Source organism: Crocodylus porosus, unplaced genomic scaffold (assembly GCF_001723895.1).
Source record: "Crocodylus porosus isolate Cpor-Errol unplaced genomic scaffold, CroPor_comp1, whole genome shotgun sequence".
Taxonomy (NCBI): Eukaryota; Metazoa; Chordata; order Crocodylia; family Crocodylidae; genus Crocodylus; species Crocodylus porosus.
This window is the reverse complement of record NW_017728943.1, coordinates 129217953-129241093: the sequence shown is the minus strand read 5'-3', so window position 1 is coordinate 129241093 and position 23141 is coordinate 129217953. Positions and strand designations below refer to the sequence as shown.

At 41.8% G+C, this 23141-nt stretch overlaps 1 protein-coding gene across 5 annotated transcripts in view; it reads left to right on the top strand.

The window, feature by feature from the left end:
* ARFGEF3 (ARFGEF family member 3) overlaps positions 1 to 23141 on the top strand; it is a 153692-nt gene that overhangs the window by 87767 nt on the left and 42784 nt on the right. For all 5 annotated transcript variants that reach the window (XM_019550181.1, XM_019550178.1, XM_019550180.1 and 2 more), the window contains 10 exons: positions 1460 to 1784; positions 3156 to 3268; positions 4350 to 5260; positions 10319 to 10485; positions 11674 to 11839; positions 16728 to 16835; positions 17412 to 17627; positions 17837 to 17947; positions 18334 to 18484; positions 20922 to 21236. In XM_019550181.1, the coding sequence (XP_019405726.1) occupies positions 1460 to 1784; positions 3156 to 3268; positions 4350 to 5260; positions 10319 to 10485; positions 11674 to 11839; positions 16728 to 16835; positions 17412 to 17627; positions 17837 to 17947; positions 18334 to 18484; positions 20922 to 21236 (2583 nt within the window). The remainder of the gene's footprint in view (positions 1 to 1459; positions 1785 to 3155; positions 3269 to 4349; positions 5261 to 10318; positions 10486 to 11673; positions 11840 to 16727; positions 16836 to 17411; positions 17628 to 17836; positions 17948 to 18333; positions 18485 to 20921; positions 21237 to 23141) is intronic.

Below are 23141 nucleotides of genomic sequence, written 5' to 3'. Positions count from 1 at the left end.
GTTGATAGTTTTGCTTCATTTAGTTGCTGTTACCTGCTTCCCCAAACTGGTCATCATGACTGACATCCTTAAGCTCAACTGAAAAATAAAGGGCTAAAGCTGAACTGCCTTTTGACCTCTCAGGACAGCTGCTGCAGGTTGTTTGAGGCAGATTGATAAATTGAGACTTGTGGCAAAGCTGTTGCAGTTGTTTCCTGACCTCTCACTTCTCCAGCAGAGGGCTTTGGTTTCTAATATAACCAGTCAGACACCTTTCATGAGCAAAGTACTCTATTGGAAAAAAAAATGTAATAACCTTAGAGTCATTATGTGAACTATTACATTTAAGGCTATATTTTCTGCTGTGACTTCAGAAACCTTAGCTGGTTTGGCAGGCATCTTGTTAAGTGAAGCATTAAATATATTAGGCTGGGATAAAAATCCCTGAGAAAACAGGATAGCCTTTGCTGTACTCATGTATTTCTTTTCTATTGTGACATCATTTATTTTATCTTCTGTACTACATTTGCTGATGAGCCACCGGTTTGCACAGGTTTGGATCAAAAAGTGGATGTTATTCTGATGCAACTCATGAATTATTGGACCATAAGAAGTAAATCAAGATAGAAAGGGCAGGAGTGATAAACCTGTACATAATGGCTAGCAAGCAGAAGAAATGATTGAGGTTATAAGCAAACATAGTTGGGGCTATAATGTCATGGTGCACGTAAAGTTGAAATGCATGGATGTGTGTACTGGAAATAGAGAGTGATTGCATTTTTAGTTTCCAAAATACTAATGCATTCATAGCTAGCAACAAGAAATACCTGCCCACCAGCTGAACTGCATACACTTGCCATAAGCAAGGGTATATAACCCAGAGCCTTCAGCCAGGGTACTTAAAATCCACAGACTTTCTGCCAAATGAGCTCAATCTGTCTTGGCTATCACAATTTTGGAGTTTATATCCTTTGTTGTTTGGAGCCACTGGAGAATGACAGTCACCCACACAGCAGCAGGGCTGGCTTCTTATCCAGTAAAGGACTGTGGTACACATCAGTACTAACCTGTATGTGCAGTGCATTCTTAAAAAAAAAAGCATCCCAGAGCAACTCTAGAGATGCATGCCTATTGAAGAATGGGGTTGAAAGATTATATCAGGAGTGGGCAAAATGTGGCCCACCAGGCCATTCTGTCTGGCCCATGGGGCCCCTAAAAAATGTAGGAAATTAATATTTATCTGCCCCTGGCTGCCTATCATGTGGCCCTTGATGGCTTGCCAAAACTCAGTAAGTGGTCCTCCACCCAAAATAATTCCCCGCCCCTGGATTATATCCTATAGAGTTTCTTTGTTCAGCCATTGTCATTGGTCATGTAAACCACAATATATATAACCTTTTTAATTGCAAACTATTTTCAGGCTGTTCCGGTGAGATTTATTTTTCCGAGTTTTCACCTCCTGCTTTTTCTCTTTCCCCAGGAAGCAACTGTGTCCAGCCCTCATAGTAATACTGGGTAATCCAGTCCATGACAAAACAATTACTTCTGCTCACAGTAGCGTCAGTCTTGAAACTGATTCACCTTCCTCTGGGGTCTCAGATCACGGCCGGGGGTCCGGTTGCTCTTCCACAGCCCCTGCCCTCAGTGGACCTGTTGCCCGGACCATTTACTACATTGCAGCAGAGCTGGTTCGACTGGTAGGGTCAGTGGAATCCATGAAACCTGTGCTACAGTCTCTTTATCACCGTATGTTACTTTATCCTCCACCCCAGCACCGTGTGGAAGCCATTAAGATCATGAAAGAGGTAAGATAATCATAGGAACAAATTCAAGCAAAAAGCCAGTGGAGTAAAACATTTATGGATGGTGAATATTTATAAAGATGTGCACAGAATTCCAGTGACATGTTAGCCACTTTGATATCACAATAATCCTTTGAGCATATAACCATTTCAATTTAAAACCGCACTGTCAAATTTATTTACTCAGCAGAGACTATTCCTCTCTCATCTATATTTTTCTTCATCACCCCAGCTGTCATGGCAACACTGGAAATGAGCATGCTGCTGTTCTGTTTGGAGCAGATCTTATGGCTGAGACATGACAGCTCTGCTGGGTGATATGGAGTAAGATGATTCCATTCCCAGCTTCTCCAGTATTCCATTCCCAACTTCTCCATCCTTTTTTTTTTGCTAGAAGGAGGCAGACAACCTAACATCTTGACTCAGGGAGTTAAGATGGGCTTATTATGTTTCGATACATTGCCAATTTTTTGGCTTACAGTCTCCTTGAGGTTCTTTAGAATAGATGCAAGGTATTGGTAACTATCAGCTTTTGGACCGTGCTGGCTCCAATCTCTTCTGGCTAGCAGCCCAGTACCAGTGTCAGCAGAAGAACTGAAGAGCCACTTAGCATTTTGGTGGTACTTCTTAGACCTGTGGCCAATATCAGACACTACCTTTGGGATTACTCCGTACCCCTTACTTTATACGTGCAGCCTCCTTTTCGCACATTGCATAATAACAGTTTCAAGAAGGCAAACATCTGTATATTTTTTAATGCAATGCATTTTAGCCTAAGGGTTTTCTCTCACAAAATGGAGCACCTTCTTGGTGTAAAGAAGTTTTTAAACACTATGCAATTCATTATGAAGGTTTCTTCCTGGAGGAGATTTCCATCCCGTTATCACCTTCCCTTTCCAGAGGTGTATCATCACCTCTTAATTCTTACACAATTAAGAACAGCTACCACCTACTGCTCTGAACTGGTAATTACTCTACCATTAGGTGCAAGATCCTAGCACCTAATAAATGAACGATTCAACAAAAGAGCCCTCCATCCCTTTACCAGTATGTTACATTATTCAAGATGTCTCTTTATACTCAGGAATTAAACTGTTGGGTATTTAAAAAAAAAAGTCAAGTGAAGTGTGTTTTGAACAGTTTAAAGCCCTTAGAACATTCTGTATATTACTACCTATACTGTTTCCCTAGATCTTCCCTTTTGGAGGAAGAAATAATAAATGAAATATCATCCGTTTTCTTTTACTGTGACAATTTACAGTATTAATAGCTCAGCTTCTCCTTTAACCAGATGACTTCATAAAACAGTGACACTGTTTTAGCTGTATAATGTTTAGCTAGTCCTTTAGTAATTTGCACTTTCTTTTCTTTTAGATAGTAGGTAGTCCTCGGCGCCTCTGTGATTTAGCAGGGCCCTGCTCTTCTGAGCCAGACTCCAGAAAGAGATCCGTCTCAAAGAGGAAGTCGCATCTGGATCTTCTCAAACTGTATGTTTTTGTTTCCTCCTTTGGCTTCTCTTTCAAGTGTGCACAGTTTTAAAAAAGCTGCTAAGAACCACCCACCCAGGAAAGTATATAAATAATAACTCTGTGAACCATCCTCCTGGGTTAGATTTGGCTTGTGGGCAGAGCTGTGAAGGAATAAAATGTAATGAAAATTGATTGTAGTCCCTACGGGGACAGCTTTTCAAATATATTTGAAAGCTGTAGAAAGAGGTGGATGGTCTCCTACTAGAATTTTCAAAAAACCCTATTCTGTCAGTGTACTCAGAGTCATGACTGTACATCCATGCTTTGGTTTGGTCCTGCAACTTTTTTTTATGTGGTTAACTATAGATTTAGGAGTAAAATAATTCACCTCAACAGGATTATTCATGCTTAAAAAGGTAACCAGCAACATAATTAGTTACAAGATCAGGACCTAATAGCCAGCAAGGCCATTCCAAGGTCTTTAGGCAGATCATGGATGTTAGGCACCTAACACCTATAAATATTGCCTGAGCTCTGAATATGCCCAGGGAGCAGATCTTTTGAGAAAGGAGGTGTGATTTTATGTAGGTGCTTTTTCAAAATAAAGATCCCTTTCATTTTGATTGCTTTTTTGCAATTTTTAAGGGTTGTCTACACAAGGAAATAGCCAAGCTAGCTATAATAGAATAACTCCCTGCTCTTATTCCCTTGCTGAGTGTTTCTTTGTGCCTAAGATAATCCAGTATGAACATGGATTAACCAGACCCCACTCTTGACTGAGGAATGAGCATGTCTGTTTAGGGAGTTAAAATCACAATAACTATTGAACGTTAAGTTCACACCCTGGTTTATTCTGCAATAGTTTGCAGTGTAGACAAGCCCCTAGTGTGAGTTATTTTTTAAACTGTGGTTCCCTTATAAAGGAACAGCAAGTTCTACTTTCCTATGAACAATTTAGAAGGGTGATTACACAGTCTCTTTATTTCATTAGAAAGAGAACTTAACATTGCATATTAGCAATATTAGTTCATTCCAATAATCTGTTCCATGAGCCAAAATAAACTTCCCTCTATTGTATTTATTTATTTTTCTATTGTAGGATCATGGATGGGATGACTGAAGCTTGCATTAAAGGAGGTATTGAAGCATGTTATGCCTCTGTGTCTTGTGTCTGTGCCTTCCTTGGAGCATTAGATGAACTAAGCCAAGGGAAAGGCCTTAATGAGGAGCAAGTCCACTTACTGCTTCGGCGCCTGGAAGAACTGAGGGATGGAACTGAGACAAGCCGTGACTCCATGGAAATCAACGATGCTGACTTTAGGTGGCAAAGACGCATTCTGTCATCAGAACACACACCCTGGGAATCGGGAAATGAGAAAAGCCCTGATATCAGCATTAGTGTTACCACAGATACTGGTCAGACTACTTTGGAGGGGGATATGGGGCAGACGACGCCAGAGGATAATCCTGAAAGCCAAAAAATCTTGCTGCAGTCTCCAGCTGGACAAGAAAGCAGAGAGATTCAGTATAAAGAGCCAGAGTCAGAAACAGTTGACCAACCAGATGTTGTTCAAAGGAGCCACACCATAGTTTACCCAGATATAACTAATTTCCTTTCAGTTGACTGCAGAACACGGTCCTATGGATCTAGGTATAGTGAAAGTAACTTCAGCGTTGATGACCAGGACCTTTCGAGGACTGAATTTGACTCATGTGATCAATACTCCATGGCAGCAGAGAAAGACTCTGGGAGGTCAGATGTCTCAGATATAGGCTCAGACAACTGTTCTCTGGCTGATGAAGAGCAGACCCCAAGGGACTGTCCAGGTCATAGGTCCTTGCGTACTGCTGCACTCTCTCTGAAACTATTGAAGACTCAGGAAGCAGACCAGCACAGTGCCCGATTGTTCATACAGTCCCTTGAAACCCTTCTTCCTCAGCTTATCACTCTGCCTAGTGTAGAGGAGGTGGATTCTGCACTCCAGAACTTCTCTTCAACCTTTTGCTCAGGTTTGCAAGCAGATAATTTACTGTACAAACAACATGCACTGTGTTTACACAGCCTGTCTCCAAATAAGTAATCATCATAAAGCACTTCCAGAATAACTAGGTGCATAAAAAACCAAGCATATCGTTGTTCCTTTAAACAAGCTAGGTATGTTCACATTGATACAAGAGGAGCATTAAGTTAATCATCCAAAGTTCACTGAAAGTCAGTGGGAAGTCAGTCTTTAATAGACTCCTAGATTGAGCCCTCAGTCATTAAAAGGAGCAGGGGAATTTTCAGAGGTGGTAGCTAAGCAAATCATTACACTGTACTGTAGTTCTAAAGAACCAGATCTTTAAAATGACCTCTCCTGAAGAAAAGCTTTGAATCTCATGTTAGCATGCAGATGAAAGGGAAGCAAACCTATCCCTATTTGAAAATAGAACCCTACAGATCTGCTTTAGTATTACCAATTCAAAAATGTCACAGAAGAAAAAAACAAAAGGTCTTATGGCAATATACTCGTAAATGCAAAGTAAGAGGAGGGATTGTATTCTCGTCACATCTGTCTCTATTACTAGTCTACATGTCAACTCTATATCATGAAAGCCCAGGCACTTGCAACACTTGTACAGTGGTACAAAATACTCAAGAGCATATGGTACAAAATACTCAAGAGCATAGGTTTTAAGAAGTCAAATTACTTGCCCTTAATTTTTAAGAAACGTTTAACAGCTTAATCTTTACCAATTAAAAAGGATGAACAAGTAAAGGTTGATTAACCTTTCTATTGAGAATGTATTTCAAATATTTATTATAGTCCAAAAAATTTTTCAAGTATTGCACATTCATTAAGGGTTTCTTGTTTTCTGACAGTTGGCCAGCATAAAATAAAATACATTTCTTTTTCTTTCTTTCTTTATGTCATCATGACCAACTTTACCTTTAGTCCTCTCCTTTTCATTCATTCATGTTCTCTCATGCCCAGGCACAGTCAGAAATGGTGCACTATATCTGTTCAGTCCATCTAGGGCTTCAGATCTAAATCATGGTTGGAGAGCCATGGTCTCGTGCAAAACACCAACACCTCAACTGTACTAGTAGCCAGAGCTTAACTGCTAGAGCTGAACCCTGGAATGGGCAAAATGGTGGATCCAGCCAGCAGCCAGACTTCATTTCCCATCAACCCCTGCCTGCGTCACTGCAGCTGGCTTCCATTGAGACCCCAGCAGTGATGGTAACATGATGGCTCAGGGCCAAGGTTTTCACGGAGTTGAAGCTCGACAGGGTACATGGCTGGATGTGGAGCTGTGCTGGGGCTGGGGCCAGGATCTTGTGGAAGTGAGTGTGGTCCAAGCCAGGGCACAACCACAATCTGCTGCCTGTGCACCCTTGTCCGGAGCGTGCGGCCAGTGGATTGCAGCTGTGCTGTGGTTCCAGACCACACTGTCACTACCGCAAGATCCCAAACCCGGAGCAGCTTCATCCCTAGCTTCACACCCTGCCTGCCTGGACTTAACCTGCCTCTGGACTTTGCCTGCCTCTGGCTTAACCAGATAGGCCCTAATTTGTAAAGGTACTTACTTGTGTGTATAATACTAAGCACAAGAATAGTCTTGATGAAGTTCATGGGCCTCATTTGCCTTCACACAAGGCCCTTTTCTTCTCTTTGACTTTGCAAAGATGAGATGTAAAGATGTGATGGATGTAAACACGATGTCAGGAGAGTCAGGCACTCAAGGCCATCCTGCCTTCCTTCATATGATGGTCCTCAGGCTAAGGTGCGAGAGTAGGTCAGTTTCCCAGTAGCAGTATATGCACCTGTGCAACCTCAGGCAAGTTGCACAAGGAACCCTGTGTAAAAGCAGCAGCATAGTCTGCCTTGTCATTTCAGAGTTTTGAAGTGTTGAAAAAGGTCGATTTTTGTAGCTTCATAGATTAAGGAAGGAACTATTAATGCTAAGCAGACTGAACAGATTGAAGAATCAGACCCCATAATTTCCATTTAACTTCTGTTTGAGGCCATAGCATTTCTTTTAGAAAGGTATCTAGTCTTAAGTTAAAGACTGCAAGTGGATGAGAATCTATTATGTCCCTAGGTAAGCACTTCCAAAGGTTAATAGCCCTCCTTTTTTTAATTTGCTCCTTTTTTAATTTTAATCTCATTTGGCCAAGTTTGGTGGGGAGAGGGGGTTAATAAGATCCTATTCAATTAAAAAAAACACAACAAGTAGTAAAACCTCCAGCCTCATTTACTGTGGGAAGTATCCTGCTATTTTCCTGGAACCCTACATCTTAGTGTAGAATTTTTTCTTATATCCTAATGATAACAGTGTAGTTCATGTTTCAGTTGATGACCCCATATTTAAAAAAAAGATACATTTATGAAGGACACAGTTGAAAAGCTTAGCTTCTGTAAAGAGCCCAGTTGCTACAGAAATGACTTTCTGGTAGCTAAAGCTGGATAACCATTAAACAAGGATGCGCATTTGCATTGTCTCTGTTTCTTCCGAAAACCTCCTTTCATCCCGCTTTGTTTTGTTCATTTTTTTTAATCAGTGGAAGAATGTAACATTGTAAAGTTGCAAGCTAGTGCCTAAGATACTCAAGTAACACAATTTATCAAAAAGAATCAGCAGAAAAAGTAGGAATCTGAGGTATAGACAAGAAAAAAGTATAGATGAGTTTTCCACATAAGACTATTAAAAAAAAATTAAAGTTAGATTAGGTAGAGAGTTGCAGGAAAAATAACAGTCAGAAGTAGATAGTGGAAAATCTTTTCCCTGAAAAATCCTCTTCCAGTTGTTTCTGAAGGAAAATTGTGACAACAAGAACTAATGCCACCAAGTTGGATGCTTGCTTATAATTTATTTCCTTATCTAAATGTGTCAAATACATGACCTGGGTTTAAACAAAGCATTAAATCTGTGTTGCATGACTCTTCTGTGATCTGTCTATACAATTTAAATGAATTGTTGTCCTCATTAAGACAATGGGCTAACCTTGTTGTTTGTTATACCTGACAGATTTTTATAATTATAGCTGGTAATCACTATTCTTTAAATGTAGACATGGCTATGTTCATGACAGCACAAAGAAGTTATTTCTAATAAACTGCATACCATTGTTTGGGTAATCAAGGAGGACATTTTAGTACTGATTTTGCTCTGGTCTAGTATGTTCTGTTAATGGAAGGATTTTCAAGCTATTTAGGCCTGTAAATAATGTACAAAGGCAGGTTTCCACATTAGATACTGGGTTCCTTTTTGCGAGTCAAGCATCTGTTCAATCTGTCAAATGTGCTTGAAGAAAATTGCTGGTTTCCCATATTTTTTAGAGGAAATTAGTGACTTAAGCTGGTTTATTTTGGGTGTTCAAATGGATATCTAATTTGCATGGGCAATTATCCATTTTCATATGCGCTTTTATATATTGCACTTTTAATTTCAGTAACAATGCACATTAATTTGATGTGCAATTGTGCATACATTTTGTGTGTTTTAGATAAGTCTGCATTTTCTTTAAAAATCTCTTTGATGACTTATTTCTCTCTCATGCTATTCTTGTCCTGATGTATCTTTCATGTGTAGGTATTAAGTAGTAATGTACTCTAGGAACATGTAATTATGGCCTTGATCCAGCCTAGCATTTAAACGTATGTTTAACTTTAAACACTCACTAATTTCTAGAACTGTACATAGGCTTAGATTCAAGCAAGTAGTAAAGTGTTTTGCTGGACTTAGGCCTATTATTGGCATTACAGTACAGAATTAAGATTTTTTTTTTACTAATAACCGCAAGAAAACCAAACATTCTTTCCCTGACTAAACCCACTGAAATCCTTATGGATACAATAGGTATCTAGACTCGTTGCTCCCTTTCCACACAGACCACGTCCTTGAACGAGTATTCATATTTTAGACCCACCCTTGAACAATTATTCACTTTCTAAATCCGCCCTCAAACAGTTATTCACCTTATCCACGCCCCCAAAGTGACGTCTATGGAAAGTCCAAGAAGGCAGCAGCACAGAACTTTCAAACCCTCACGAGGCAAGAAAAACGTTATTTTTTTCTGTGTGTTGTTTTTCATTTTTCTTTTCTTTTTCTCTTGTTATGGTTTGTTGTATCTTTTTTATTGCATCTAAAAATAGGCATGATCTTTATGGTGGGAGGAGTATACTCGCAATTAACCACTTTGGCAGTTATTGAATGACACAGCTTTGCTGCATCATTTAACAAATTTCAAAAGCTATTTCTTATTTCATGTCAAATACTCCTCCAAAACGAACCTTTTCCCTTAATCAACTAATTGATATTCTGTAAGTGGAATTAGCAACAGATACAATATCCTGAAATACTGTGGCTGTCTACAATTTTGATACGTTTAAAAATAAACATAAGGATTCAATTGAGCATTCCAGTTTTCCTGCTAATATGTCAGCTAACTAACTTTGCACAGTATCTGCCTTAGACACTGCCACTCGACACTGCTGAAAAAAATGATTAGATGTACTATATATAAACATAGCACCTGATTTCCAGGGAGAGTGAGCACCCATGGTTTCTGTTGAATTCAGGTGTCATGGTAAGGGCTTAGTGCATCCAAAAAGTAGAGGGTTTTTGTTACTTGCATGAGCTATACAATATTTATTGAAAAAGTTGGGTCATAACTAGTTCCAGTCAGGTGGCCCCAAGTATTTCTTCCTATAATTCTAATTTTAGGTCTTGGACAGAATGTTAATTTGAGAATTAATTCTGAACACATTAGACCCCCATCCAGCAAAGCGTTTAACTATGCACTTAAAGTGGAGCAGTTGTCCTATCAAAATTTTGGACTATTCATATGTTGTTTAGATCTAAACTTAAGTGCTTTGCTGGACTGGAGTCAGCAGGCTTGAACCTAGTTATGGAATGGGGAAAAAAGGTGTACTGGAACCAACAGTTATTGTAATTCTTTATGCTAACAACTCAAACAATACATTACAATTAAAATCCTTCTGTTGCACTAGAATTAGAGTTGTTTTTTCCTCAGCTTAAAAGCTATGTATATTGTGAAGTTTCACTCTGCCTCTTTGTTAGGTATGATGCATTCACCAGGACTTGAGGGGAACCCCAGCTTCAGCTTCCAGACACTTATGAATGCAGACAGCCTCTACATGGTCTCACACTACATTTTGCTGCTCAACCTGAAACTGTCCAACTCTGATTACTACAGGAAGAAACCTGCCCAACCATCTGTGCCACTGGTGAGTTTGTAATATGGAACAAACCACGATAGGAAGGAACATGTCCTGTGAGTGGCTGAAGTGGCAGCATCCCTTTCACTGGTGTATTAGAAATCACAGTACATCGTCCACCTAAAACTGAACACCAATAGTTCTCTTTATCAACTATAAGAATGCAGACATGGTTTCTACTGATATCTCTAGGGGTAGTGACCCTAACTCATTGGGCAAGTTCAGGCTTGGTATCAGTGGGTGCATGTACACATGCCCATTACTGCCTAGTTAACTCCATAGTAAAGCTTTACAATTTATCCATGCAGTGGTATTAGGGCCAGTATTCCGATAGGGACAGTACTATCTTAGAGTACTTTACTGCGTTGAAATGCATGTATGACCATGGCTGGCTGGGGCATGAGGGTGTTAAAACACAGGGGCTGCCTGCTGTCTAGACCCACACTGTAGCACCCTAGTACCCCAGCCAGCCCCTCTGAATCCACTAGCCTGAACCTAGGGCTGACCCCCAGCACCCCTCTGCCAGTGTGCAGCTGTTCTATCCTGGCTCAAATTGCTGTTGTCCTGGGCTTGTGCAGACTCTACACCCTCTGCAGACTGGACTAGAAATTATCGCATAACATTAAGTGCATATGCTGATGCACCCAGTGAGAGTTAGGCCCAGCTAAGGACTTCAGATGGGGCCCCTAGCATACTAAGTGATCAGTTGTACTGTACTTTTAAGGCACAAGCTATGTATTTGGAAGACAGAGCAGAGGTTCCCCACTGGAAGCATGAGATGCTATCACTTCTTAGCAGTAACATCCTGTTCACAGTCTCAAGTTGGATGGTACTGGAGTAATGGCCCTACGTACCCAGTTCTTTCTATGGATTGGCACATGCTGTGGAGATTTTGAGGGAAGCATCTCCTGCCATGGTCAAAATGGAGAACCTGTAATTTTTCCTGGCTGTTGCATGAAAAAAAACAAAGATCCTTGCACATCTCACTCTCCAGTACATAGGCATGTAAAGGCCAGGCATAATCTGGGCCCAAGTTCTTATTCTTATACAGGCTCTTCCCCTCCATGCTCTGTCTCCCTGCCTCCACAGGAGTCTGTTGTGCTCAGAGAAGAGAACTGAGTCTGCTCAGTTGAGTTGAGACTTATGTTATGGTGAGCGCCTGTCATGTTTTATTTGGATTTGTATGCTTCTCTGCAGAAGGAGTTCATGAAGCAGGTCCAGTCCAGTGGTGTGCTGATCGTGTTTTCTCAGGCTTGGGTTGAGGAACTCTACCATCAGGTATTGGAAAGGAACATGCTGGGAGAGGCTGGATACTGGGGAAGACCTGAAGAGAACAGCCTTCCACTCATCACTATGTTGACTGGTCAGTATCATTACCATGGCCATATAAATATGACTAGGAATAAGGCAAGGTAATTCCTTAGTGCATTCTACAGATGCCTAAAATACTGAACACATGCCCAATATACGTGTTCAATTAGCTGTAGATCAGCATGCTGTAAACGTAGGTTGTATGCTGAAGTACCAGTGCAGAAGTACCAGATTCAAATATCATTGATATCTAGGTATGTGTTCTGAATCAGTCTGTGTTACAGGGGTGGATCTGGGGGGTAGGGGTGAAGCAGTGCAGTTGCACCTCCCTTTGATTCTTATTCCACCGAAACTTTAAAGCCATCTGTCCGGGAGCAGCAACAGCATTTCTTTTGAAGCCTCACTGACGGAGTCATTTGACTTTATCTCATTACCATCTCCCTGATTCTTGCTAATCTCGCTCCACTCCACAAGTGTTAACAACCCTGCCTCCTTTTTAATGGTGTTCTAATTCAAACAGTCCTTTCTTTTGCAGTTTTGTCTGTTAGCCATTTCTGGTAATGCATCTCTTCTATTTCACAGCTCTGCAGACTATATTTAGCTCTAACTAAAAACCTTAACTCAGGTATAGTAATTTTAACTTAAGTGGAGAAGTGACTGAATGAAGTATTGAAGGCACTGTCAAGGTGCCCAAGAAGGCTAGATTTTGTTAATGAATCAGAATGAGAGACTTGCATTTAACTATAATTACTACAGGACTAATGACACAATATCTTTTGATAATCTTTTTGACTATTTTTGCTGAATCTTGTTTTTCTTAAACTTGCATGTAAATTTAGCAAAATAGTGCACATTCCAATAGTTTATATTTATTTTGGCTTTGATAGTAAATGGAATGCTGTAGTGCTAGCCTCATCACATATTAGTAAAGCTTCTACTTGCTCTTTAACTGGAGAAAAATGTGTTGCATTGTATCTGATGTGACACACCATCTGCACCACCCCGCTCTTCAAAATCCTGGATCTGCCCATGCTGTGTTATAAGGACTTGCATTTTAAAGCATTAGATTCTCAGGCTGGGGCAGGAGTTACACATAAGCTGGTTTAAGTGATCAGAAACTGTTTCATATATGTAACAGAGCAGAAGTTCAGTGTACTTAAATCACTTTCAAAATGGCTGAAACGAGTTTAAGATAACCTGGTTGAATGTAGTATCAGACTTAACTGATTTAAGTCAAACCGGTTTATGGAACTTCTGTCCCAGAGCTCTTCCCAGTTCAAGTTAACTCTCAATCCCTCATCATCCCAGGATGCTCTGCAGCCTTGGGCTAGGCTGTGCTGTCTGCTCCAGCCAAGCAGGGTTGGCCCTGCCCTTCTGCTCCCTATCCAGCGCATTATCATGATCCTCCAGCTGGATGAGAAGGGGGTGGGGGTGAGGGAGCCCAGGTCCAAACCCCAGTTGGGGTCTGCCTCTGGAGAAAGAGGGGTGGCCCTCCCCCTCCACCACCACTGAAGAAGGGACAGGGAGAAAAGTCTTGGAGGGCTTCTCCTCCAGCTTCCCTCACTTCTCTGTGGCAGTGGCTAGCAGGCCAGGTGGTGTGCTCTAGCACCCCCCAGCTTTTGGCCTGAGCTACTGCAGGTATGTGGCTGCATTTCCAGAATCAAAAGTGAATGCCTTATTTGCTTATTAGTTCAATCAATGCAGTTTAGACTAACCTGCAAAGATTGAATTGATTCAGCCTCCAGCTTTTTTACTGTCTGTAATTCACCTCAGTGACTCCAGTAGCCCGAAAGTGAATGGACTGGATTGTTTCTTAAAATCCCAATGGCCATTGGGATTCAGCTTTGCTAGAATGTAATATTATGTGGCCTAGGTTCTGTTCCATCTATTAGGACCTACAGGGTGCTTGTACACATGTAGGGACACTGCTCTGATGTGCTTTAATTACAGTGTGTTGGAGCAGACTAAATTAATCAAGTCTGCTATAGCATGCTAATTAGCACGCTTCAGCAGCCTCTGTGTCTCATGTATTCAGCATCTTTTCATAATGGCAGTGGGGCTTGCTTTCGGAGCCGCTCTAATTAAAGCAGTCTTCCCCCACCCCCACCAAGCATGTATAAAGATGCCCTAAGTGCCTGAGTGTAATCCTATACCATCCTGCTTGAATTCCTGCAAAACCATTAATGCACAAGACCTCCTTCTTGCTGCTTTTTGGAATTTTGTTCAAGGCTTAGATAATGGTAGGTTACAAAAATAAACATGTTAACGTTTTTCAGGGACTCAAAGTGACTAGACTTAGACTTCTACTATGTCTGGTTAGACTCAGAAATTATCTCAGGTAGATGCTGAAATAAACCTTTGATAATTTGGAACAGTGTCCTACACTTGCTCCAAACATCTATGATAAAATACCTATTTAAGATTTGTGACAGTAATATCTTTCTTCCTGGGGTTCTGTAGTGACAAAAAAAAAGATGGTAAGTCAAAGTATAGTGTTCTTGAGCTACCATTTTTCTTCTCCGCTTGTGAATTTATGTCAAGCAATTGAAGTCACTGGATCTATGCTGGATCTATGTCATTTTACATGGAGATGGGGGAAATGTGTCTCTCAGTGTTCTGCTTCAACAGTCTGTCTACACAATACAAAACTGCTATTATCATACACAAATAAATTTGAAAATATGCCAAAAGGGCTTTTAAACCTTGACCAGAATATGTAAATAAATATTAATGAAGGAAGAAGGAACTTTGTAGGGGATAGCCACCTAACAACAGCACAGTCCATTTTACCATACTCCTTTGTTCCTATGGGGGCTGTCAGGGAGAATCTGGTGAAAAGAGCAGTCTTGTTTTTGTGTGTTTGTGTGCTAGGTTGGGCTGCCTGAGAACTTTTTTTGTACAAATAATTTATTTATTAACAAATAAATGCAATTTGGATGGACTAAATCTACTTAGAAGTTTGAAGAGTTTGGGATAAAAAAGAGCAGACGAATTAAAATAAAGTTGTATCATTTCAGTCTCAAGAGACATTTCCTTTAGAAATATAATTAAATATCTAAATATTTTACAACAAAAATGAAATAATACATTTAATTCAATATGAAATGTTTAACAGGAAATGTTTCAGATTGACCTGCAATGAAACAATTTTCTTTCTAATTTGTGTTTCTCTCCTGAATTAAAAAATATATATATATTTATCTATATATAGTTGATTTCACAGCTCCAGTCCTGGATAAACATCTTGAGGCTTGTGTTCTTACTGTGAGATTGTCAGAGCGCCAAAAGAGCATTGTTTTCATGGTATCACAGCAGTATCATTTTAAAATATTCATGGCACAGCAGCACAAGGACAAGGAGTCAGAAGCTAATCACTGATTGAACTGCCATTGACTGAGGGTTCATACTCAGCCAGAATGTGCTAAAATGATACTGCTGTGAAAAAATTCTATTGAAAAGTTAAAGACTTGAACATCTGTAACAAATTCTTCAGTTCTCCGTTTATTTTTCCTAAAGGAAAAATTAAGGTGACTGTTGTGAAGAAGATAAGGATGCCTATACTACCTTATAAATATTTATGTTTACTCTGCTTGAGTGGTGTTTGATATTTGCTTGCAAGGTGTTGATGCAAGCAGAAGGTCCCCTTTGTGTAGAAAAGGGGATAAGAGTGTTACTTAGCAAGAATGCATGAGTTTGACATTTTACCTTTGACTTGTAACCACAGTGAATTGGGGGCTTTGGCAGGAATATGATTAGAACTTTGGAGCTAATAAAAAGGTGGAACAGAAAGGCAGACTACTGGAGAGCAGACTGACCTGCTGTCTACAAAGGTTTTATCTGGGATACGTATAGGCATAGATTGGCCTAGAGTAGGTGAGATATACATGTAGACATTCTGCTCTACTAACCACAGTGCCATATTTTCTTTCTCGCATACCGCATGCCCCCAAATTAAATATGTACCCTGTTTTGGGAGGGGGTGGGCAGATTTTTCCACAATTGTGGCTGAATCCTGTACAGTCTTCTGCCTCAGCAGAAGCTAGAGTTTAAACATTTTCGCAGCCACTGCTGACTTCAGCTTCTCAGCCAGAAGCTGTTATCAATTTGGCAGCAGCTCTGAATGGTTAAAACTGTAGCTCTGATGTTGCACAAGGAACTCCACCCCTCTCTTCCTGGGGTCACCAGAGAGAGCAGCATGGCAGCCATTATAGCTGTCATCCCTGCTTCTATTCCTCCCTTCCAGCACAGAAAATCAGCTTCCCCGCTTTAGATATACATCCTAATTTTGGAGGAAGTACGTGTGGTATGCAAGTAAATACAGTATATTATATTAACCTTTCTCTGATTAGGTATTGTTTTTACTGGGGGGATCACAGAATACATCGTTTTGAAAAGCCTGGTTTGGAGCATTGTTTTCATCTCTGGGCGCAGACCCTGAAGGAAGCAGCCTTGCAGGAGATAAACTTAGATAAGCCTCATGAGCAGTCACAGAGGATGCACATACAATGCTGCAGTCCAGGCACCCAAGGGGAGAGTTGGGAAAACTGTGGATTCAGAGATGAAGGCATAGGGCCTCTGACTGTGGATTCAGAGATGAAGGCATAGGGCCTCTGACTGAGCCACAGCAGATCTCAGGAAGAAGTGTCTTAAGAATGTCAGTGGAAACCTTTTCCCTTGTTTTATTTACAGTTATTCTGGCCAAAACACTCAAAAGCATCATTCATGTTTACAAGAATCCTGTGTCTGCTTTAAGCTCCCCTTTACACTGCCAGAGAAGTTATTGAGCCCTTGTGAGTGTAATATCAAACATTTTGTATTTCTCTCTGGATAGTGAGCTGGTATGAAATGCCCTTCATACCCTGTAGGTGTGTTGAATAGTAACCTGTTTTGGTTTGGTTTTTGTTGTTGTTGTTTTTGTTTTGTTTTTTATGGTCTGACAGACATTGATGGCTTGGGAAGCAGTGCCATTGGAGGACAACTGATGGCATCTGCATCAACACAATCTCCTCTCGCACAGATCCGGAAGACAGATGATTCTGTTGTGGCAGGTAATACACACTGTTATGTGCATATGTGTGTCTGTTGGCATCAGTGTGTCTATATCTACTCCTGCATATGGTAGATCCCGTGGGAATTTATTCAGGTAAATGGCATTTCAGACAAATGGGTTTCTTGGAAATGTAGATATTGAATGGCATTTGCCAGTCTCCTGGACATAGTTGAAATGGGCCTTGTCTAAGAGTGGCTTAGGTCAATGAGAATCAATGAGTATATTATACACCGATGAACTAAGGGATAGTTTTGCTGCTGTAACATTTTGAGAGTAGAATGATCAACTGTGTCTTGTGTGCAAATTCATCTCTGGTGTGACTCCATTGAAGTCAGTGATGTTGAACCGTGAATTAATTTAACAAAGTGTTTGGTATTGTAATCACAGCTGAGGCCATGCCAGCCTTTAGGGTGCTTTTTATTGATTAAAAAAATAAACAAATGAAACTAAGTTTAAATGCAAAGCAGCAAAGATCAATAAAGCCAGCACACATGTAAAAGCATCAGAGGGTCCAACATGTTTCAGAGAACTGTTTTGCTTTCCAGGAAAATGATTAATGCATTTCTTGCTCCAGGTGTTGCTTTTTCTCGATACCTTCTAACTGGTTGCTGGAAAAACTTAATTGACACCTTATCCACACCTTTGACTGGTCGTATGGCAGGAAGCTCCAAAGGGTTAGCATTCATCCTGGGAGCTGAGGGGGCCAAGGAGCAGACCCAGAAAGAGAGAGACTCCATTTGCATGAGCCTGGATGGCCTGAGGAAGGCAGCACGACTGAGCTGTGCTCTAGGTAACACCACTAACTTAGTTCCTAGATGAGTGTATGTAATTAATGAATTGATGTTTAGCAAATTTTCCTGGGGAGGAAGATAGCAAACTAGGAAGTAGCATACAGCTGATATAGATATCAGTCTGTTTCCTCTTGAAACTGTCTGATGCAGTACCTAAATCTAATGGAGGAGGTGATTGAATATACTGACCCATGTTGCTTCTTTACAGGGGTTGCTGCTAACTGTGCATCTGCCCTTGCCCAGATGGCTGCTGCTTCCTGTGTCCAAGAAGACAAGGAGGAAAAAGAAACTCAAGAGCCAAGTGATGCTATAACTCAAGGTAGCTGTTATTACTCAAGAAGTCCATAATATCTAATATTTCCTATGTAAGTGTTTTAAGTATTGTGCTATAAACAGAAAAACAGAGTGGGTTGGGTATCACTTTATATTCCCTTGCCAGGTAAATATACAGGAAGTACACCTACAGGGTAACAGTAAGTTTCTGGGGTGGGGGTGGGGGTTCTGTTTTGGGATCTTTGTCATTACTTCATATACCCTCTTTTATTATAAGTTTTTTTAGGCTAATACAGGTATAATGCATATTTGTGTTGACAACATCTTAAAAACTTGTGCATCTTTTGTAGCTGGTATTATAACTAGAAGAAATTCCTGTTTGTTTCCCAAATGCCAAACATTTCAGTGTTCTTTTATTTTTAACACCTACAGTGAAACAGAAAGTGGAGCAAAAATTGGAGCAGATGGGGAAAATTCAGGGAGTCTGCCTGCACACTGCACATGTTTTGTGCATGGATGCCATCCTTAATGTGGGACTGGAGATGGGAAGTCACAATCAAGACTGTTGGCCTCATGTGTTCAGGTAGAGCAGCCTGCTGGCTTATGGTCACACTATTGATTTTTAACAAAACAAATCCCGATCTAGTGAATGAAGGGAAAAAAGAGAGTGAGGAAGATGGGAAATTATTTTTTTTGCATTTACTTTATTGGTTTGGGGGTGCTAGAGCATCACATGGAAATAGGATAAATGAAACAGTACAATTTTGTGATTGGAAAAAGAGTGAGAAGGAGATATGTCAAAAGGACTTAAAGAAGGGAGTGTCAAAGATCAACCTTATGGGTTGCATCTGGCTGATAGAGCCATGTCATCTGGTTGGTAAGTTGAATGGCTGCAATGTTACTTACTGTCGCTCCCAGAACAATTAATGTTACTGCTGCTTGTCCCAGATTTCTGGCCCTTCAGGCCACATCCAAAGCATGGGTCTGTGGTGTTCAGTCTGCTGGGTTGCCTGCAGGGCCAGAAATTGGGCAGTAGGAAAAGGGGTAGGGAGGCTTATGCTACCTATCCAGCCCTATGATTTTGACATCCCTGACCTAAAAGATATTAATGGGCAGTGATGTAGTTTCATAGCTATATCTTATTTATCCTCCCAATAATGACAAGCAAGGCAGTATTATTAATATCCCATGGTGAACAGGGGAAGTAAAAGTTATGTTGCTTGTGCTAGGTCACAGGGGAGCCCATGGCAGAACAAGGGGTTGAAACCCCAAGCTCCCAGGTTCAAGGTTGGTGCCTGAGCTGCAAGGCCTGCCTTTTTTTCAAGGGGTAACAACAGTCAATGGATTTAGAAACACAAGTCCCAGGAAGCATTTCTGAAAACCTTCCCCACAAGCTATAAATATATGAAAGGCACCCTGCAGCTCCATACATGTGAATAAGAAAATATTCAGTCTGTATGATACAGTAACAGGCTCCGCCCCCTACTTTTGGCACCATATAGGTCAGGGTGAGCAAAATATGGCCTGTGGGCCAGATCTGGCCTGTAAGGCCATTCTATCCAGCCCGCAGGGTCCCTAAAAAATTTAGAAAGTTAATGTTTGTCTCTTTGGTTCCTGTAAAAAAAAATGACAGAAACCAGGGGCAGTAGGACCCAGGGGAAGCCCAACATCTGCTGTTGCCCTCCCAGAGCTTGCGTGCTGGGCAGCCCAGAGCTGACAGTGGCAAACACTGCCCAGTGTGGCAAACCGCGGGGGCCGCAGCTGCTGCCGCCGCAAAGCAGCCCCAATGGGAAAGCCTGGAGCTGGCTCAGGGCCCAGTCTGGCAGTGGAGGCAGGCTACAAGCTGGTGCAGGGCACAGTGGGGGAAAAGTGACCCCTCATCCCCCCCATAGCAGGTGCCCCACACTACAACCGTTCGTAGCCTGCCTGGGGATGCCTGTGCCTGTTCAAAACAAAATAAAGGCAGGGGGTACATGGCAGGATGCTCTGCTTGTGTCCTGTGCCCCCCAGCCCTGCTGCCCCTGCTCCCCAGCCCAGGCTCTGTAGCCGTCAGCAGCTATCCAGAACCTGGGCCAGTTGCAGACATCTGCTGCACCCCTGCCCCAGCCCCTGTCTGTGCCTGCTAGGGACAACCCCACGCGGGCTACAAGTGGCTGCAGCAGGGAGCACTGGCCACGGGTCGGGAGGGGCTGCTTTTCCCCGCACTAAGCACCAGCTCATTCCTTGCTGCAGAGCACGGGTTTGGGACTGTGTACTGCCCCCTGCCTGTACCAAAGGACTGAGGGGGCACTGGGAGCGTGCAGGTGCATGGGGCCCACACCAGTGTCCTGGGGCCCAGAGCAGGGCGGCAGGGGTACAGGGTCCCAGGCTCTATTGAGCCTGGCCAGCTCCCCCCTCTCCCTGCTGGTGCATCCCAACCTGGCTACACAGACCCCTGCCAGCCTGTGCCCCGCTCTGGGCCCCACTGGCGCTGGTCCTGAAACATTGGTCCCAAGATGGTGACCAGGGGGACAGGGCACCTGTCAAGGTGCGGCCCTCAACAGCTTGCCAAAACTGGATGAGCGGCCCTCCGCCCGAAATAATTGCCCGCCCCTGATATAGGTTGTCTCCATGGCCCAGCATGGTGCCAAAACAGTTGTCGCCACTCGTGGGGTTCTATGTTACAATTTATTGGTAAAAGGCAGGGTAGTAGGATGTTTTGAGAGATATTTTTTTTTTTTATTGTGATTGGGTTATAGTAAAAGGGGGCTGGGATGTCAGATATTGGGATATTGTGATTGGCTCATGTAGCTACATGTTTCCTAAATGTTTGTGACTAAACTAGTTGCTGCAGTGACAGGCACTGTAGGAGAGAAGTAAAACTCATGTATGTAGTTTGATTTTATTTGGAAAAAAGAATTAAAATATATATATTTCCAGATTTCCTTTAAGGAGTCTGTGCAGGGTAGAGCCAAACAGCTGTCTGGAAGATTTCTGTGTTTATTCTCTCACAATCCTCATTATCTTCCCTTTTTTTTCAGGGTGTGTGAATACATCAGCACTCTGGAGCACACGCATTTCAGGGATGCCACATCCCAGCCCCCTTTTACTATAACTCAATCCCAGCATGCCACAGGAGGCCTGCAGGCAGATTATCAGTCTGCAGGTTCTCCCCAGGACCTGACACCTGAGCAGGAGACTACCCTCAGCAACACCCCCATCATCCAGCCTGTCTCCATCCAAGAACTCATCAAGGAACGTAGCAAGGGCAGACCTTTTGATTTCCGTGGTGGCAGCCTGCTGAGTGGAAGCAATGCTGCCAAGGCTGTCCTCACCCTTTCCACACAAGCTGACAGGTATGGCAGTGCCAGATAAATTCTCTCAGTTGATCCCTCCTATGGAGTAAGCAGCACATACTGCCAGTTATGGACTTAGTAAAACATTTGAGCTAGTTGATTGGCAGCATCACTGTAATTGAGGTGGGGCTGAGAATTCTATTACAACATCCTGTTTTCATGCACTCGTAGAATCCTTAAAAAAATAAAAACCTCCTTTCTGATCACATTCTACAAGCTTGATCTCTGTCTTTACAGAAATGTATATTCTTGCATGCTACATGAAATTTTTTCACTCAAAATCAGTCCACTATAATTGTGGTGTATGTATTAAGCAGGGAAGCTTATTTTTCTGTCTAAGATTGAAGCACGCTGCTTTAAATCCAGCTCCACAGTGCAGCAGCTGTAGCATTACTATTCAAGCAGCTGAGGGGGTCAGTGGACTAAATAGCTCATTGTTCTTTACTCCACAGGTGTTGACTATCATTTCTCCTTTTTAATAGTCTTGATATTCCACTAATTAAAATAACCTCTCTTAATATAGCAGGGCAGTATTGCTGTCTGCTAGGTTTTCCTGGTCTCTCAACTTGTATTTCACAGCTTTAGAAACTCTTTAGCTCTTTTCAAATCATAGATGCACCCAAGGAGACCAGACTTCAGGTGTAGCTAGGGTTTCAGCTTTAATTGAGCAGGACACGGGGGGCGGGGGCGGGTGAGTCAGCTGAAGATTAGACTTTGTCCCTGTTCTATTCAGCTCTAACTCTGGAAAAAAATCTTTTTTCTTCATTCTACCTTTCCAAATCAAGGTACACATTACGTTCTGGGGTATGTTGTATGCAAGCAAATACAGTATTTTTGTGAAGTATAAGCAAAGCAGTTACTTTCTGAGTAGTGTTTGAGGGAGTGGTTCTTGGCAAGCACAGTACAATATTTTTCAGTAAGTCGAGAATTACAGTACTGTACAGAGCACAGCATTATAATAAAAATACTTTATCACTCTTTGAATAGGGAGAGAGCAATGGATGCAGTTATGTCAAAAACAAAGCTTATGACACTGTCTCCCATGATATTCATATAAACAACTAAGGAAATACAGGTTAATGAAAGAATTGAAAGGTGGATACATAACCAGTTGGATCATTGTGCTCAGTGACTAGTCATTAATGCTCAATGTCTAGTTGGGAGGAGGTATCTACTGAGGTTCCCCAAGGGTCTCTGTTGGGTTCTACTGGGTATTGTTTAACATAATTAATACATTGGACAAGCTGAGCAAATGTGTGGATGACACCAGGTTGAGCAGAGTTGCAGATACTCTGAAGAGCAGAATGAAATAGCCTAGAGAAGTAGGTGAAATCAACTAGATGAAATTCGACAATCGCAAAGTACTGCACATGGGATGGAGTAATTGCATGCACAAATGCAGACTGGGGAATGACTGGCTAGGCTGCAGAACTGCAGAGCAGTACCTGGAGATTGTCAGGGGGGCCGGGGACAGAAGCTGAATAGACCATATGGTCGGGCTATTGTTGCAAAAAAAACAAACAAACCCTAGACCATACTGGGTTGTATTAACAGGAGTGTCACTTACAAATCAAGGGAGGTGATTCTTCTGCTTTTCTTGTCACTATTGAGGCCTCACCTGGAGTCTTGTGTCCAGTTTTGAGTCCCACACTTCAAGAAGAATGTGGACAGATTGCAAAAAGTCCAGCAGAGATTTGCAGAAGTCATTAGAGGTTTAAGAAGCAAGATTTATGAGGAAAAGCTGAAAGAACTTGAGTGAGTTAGCGTGGAAAAGTGAAAAAATAAGAGAGGATTTTATAAGTTTCATAGTTTTATAGTTTCTAGGGTCGGAAGGGACCTGAGCAGATCATCTAGTCCGACCCCCTGCCAAGGCAGGAAAGAGTGCTGGGGTCAAATGACCCCAGC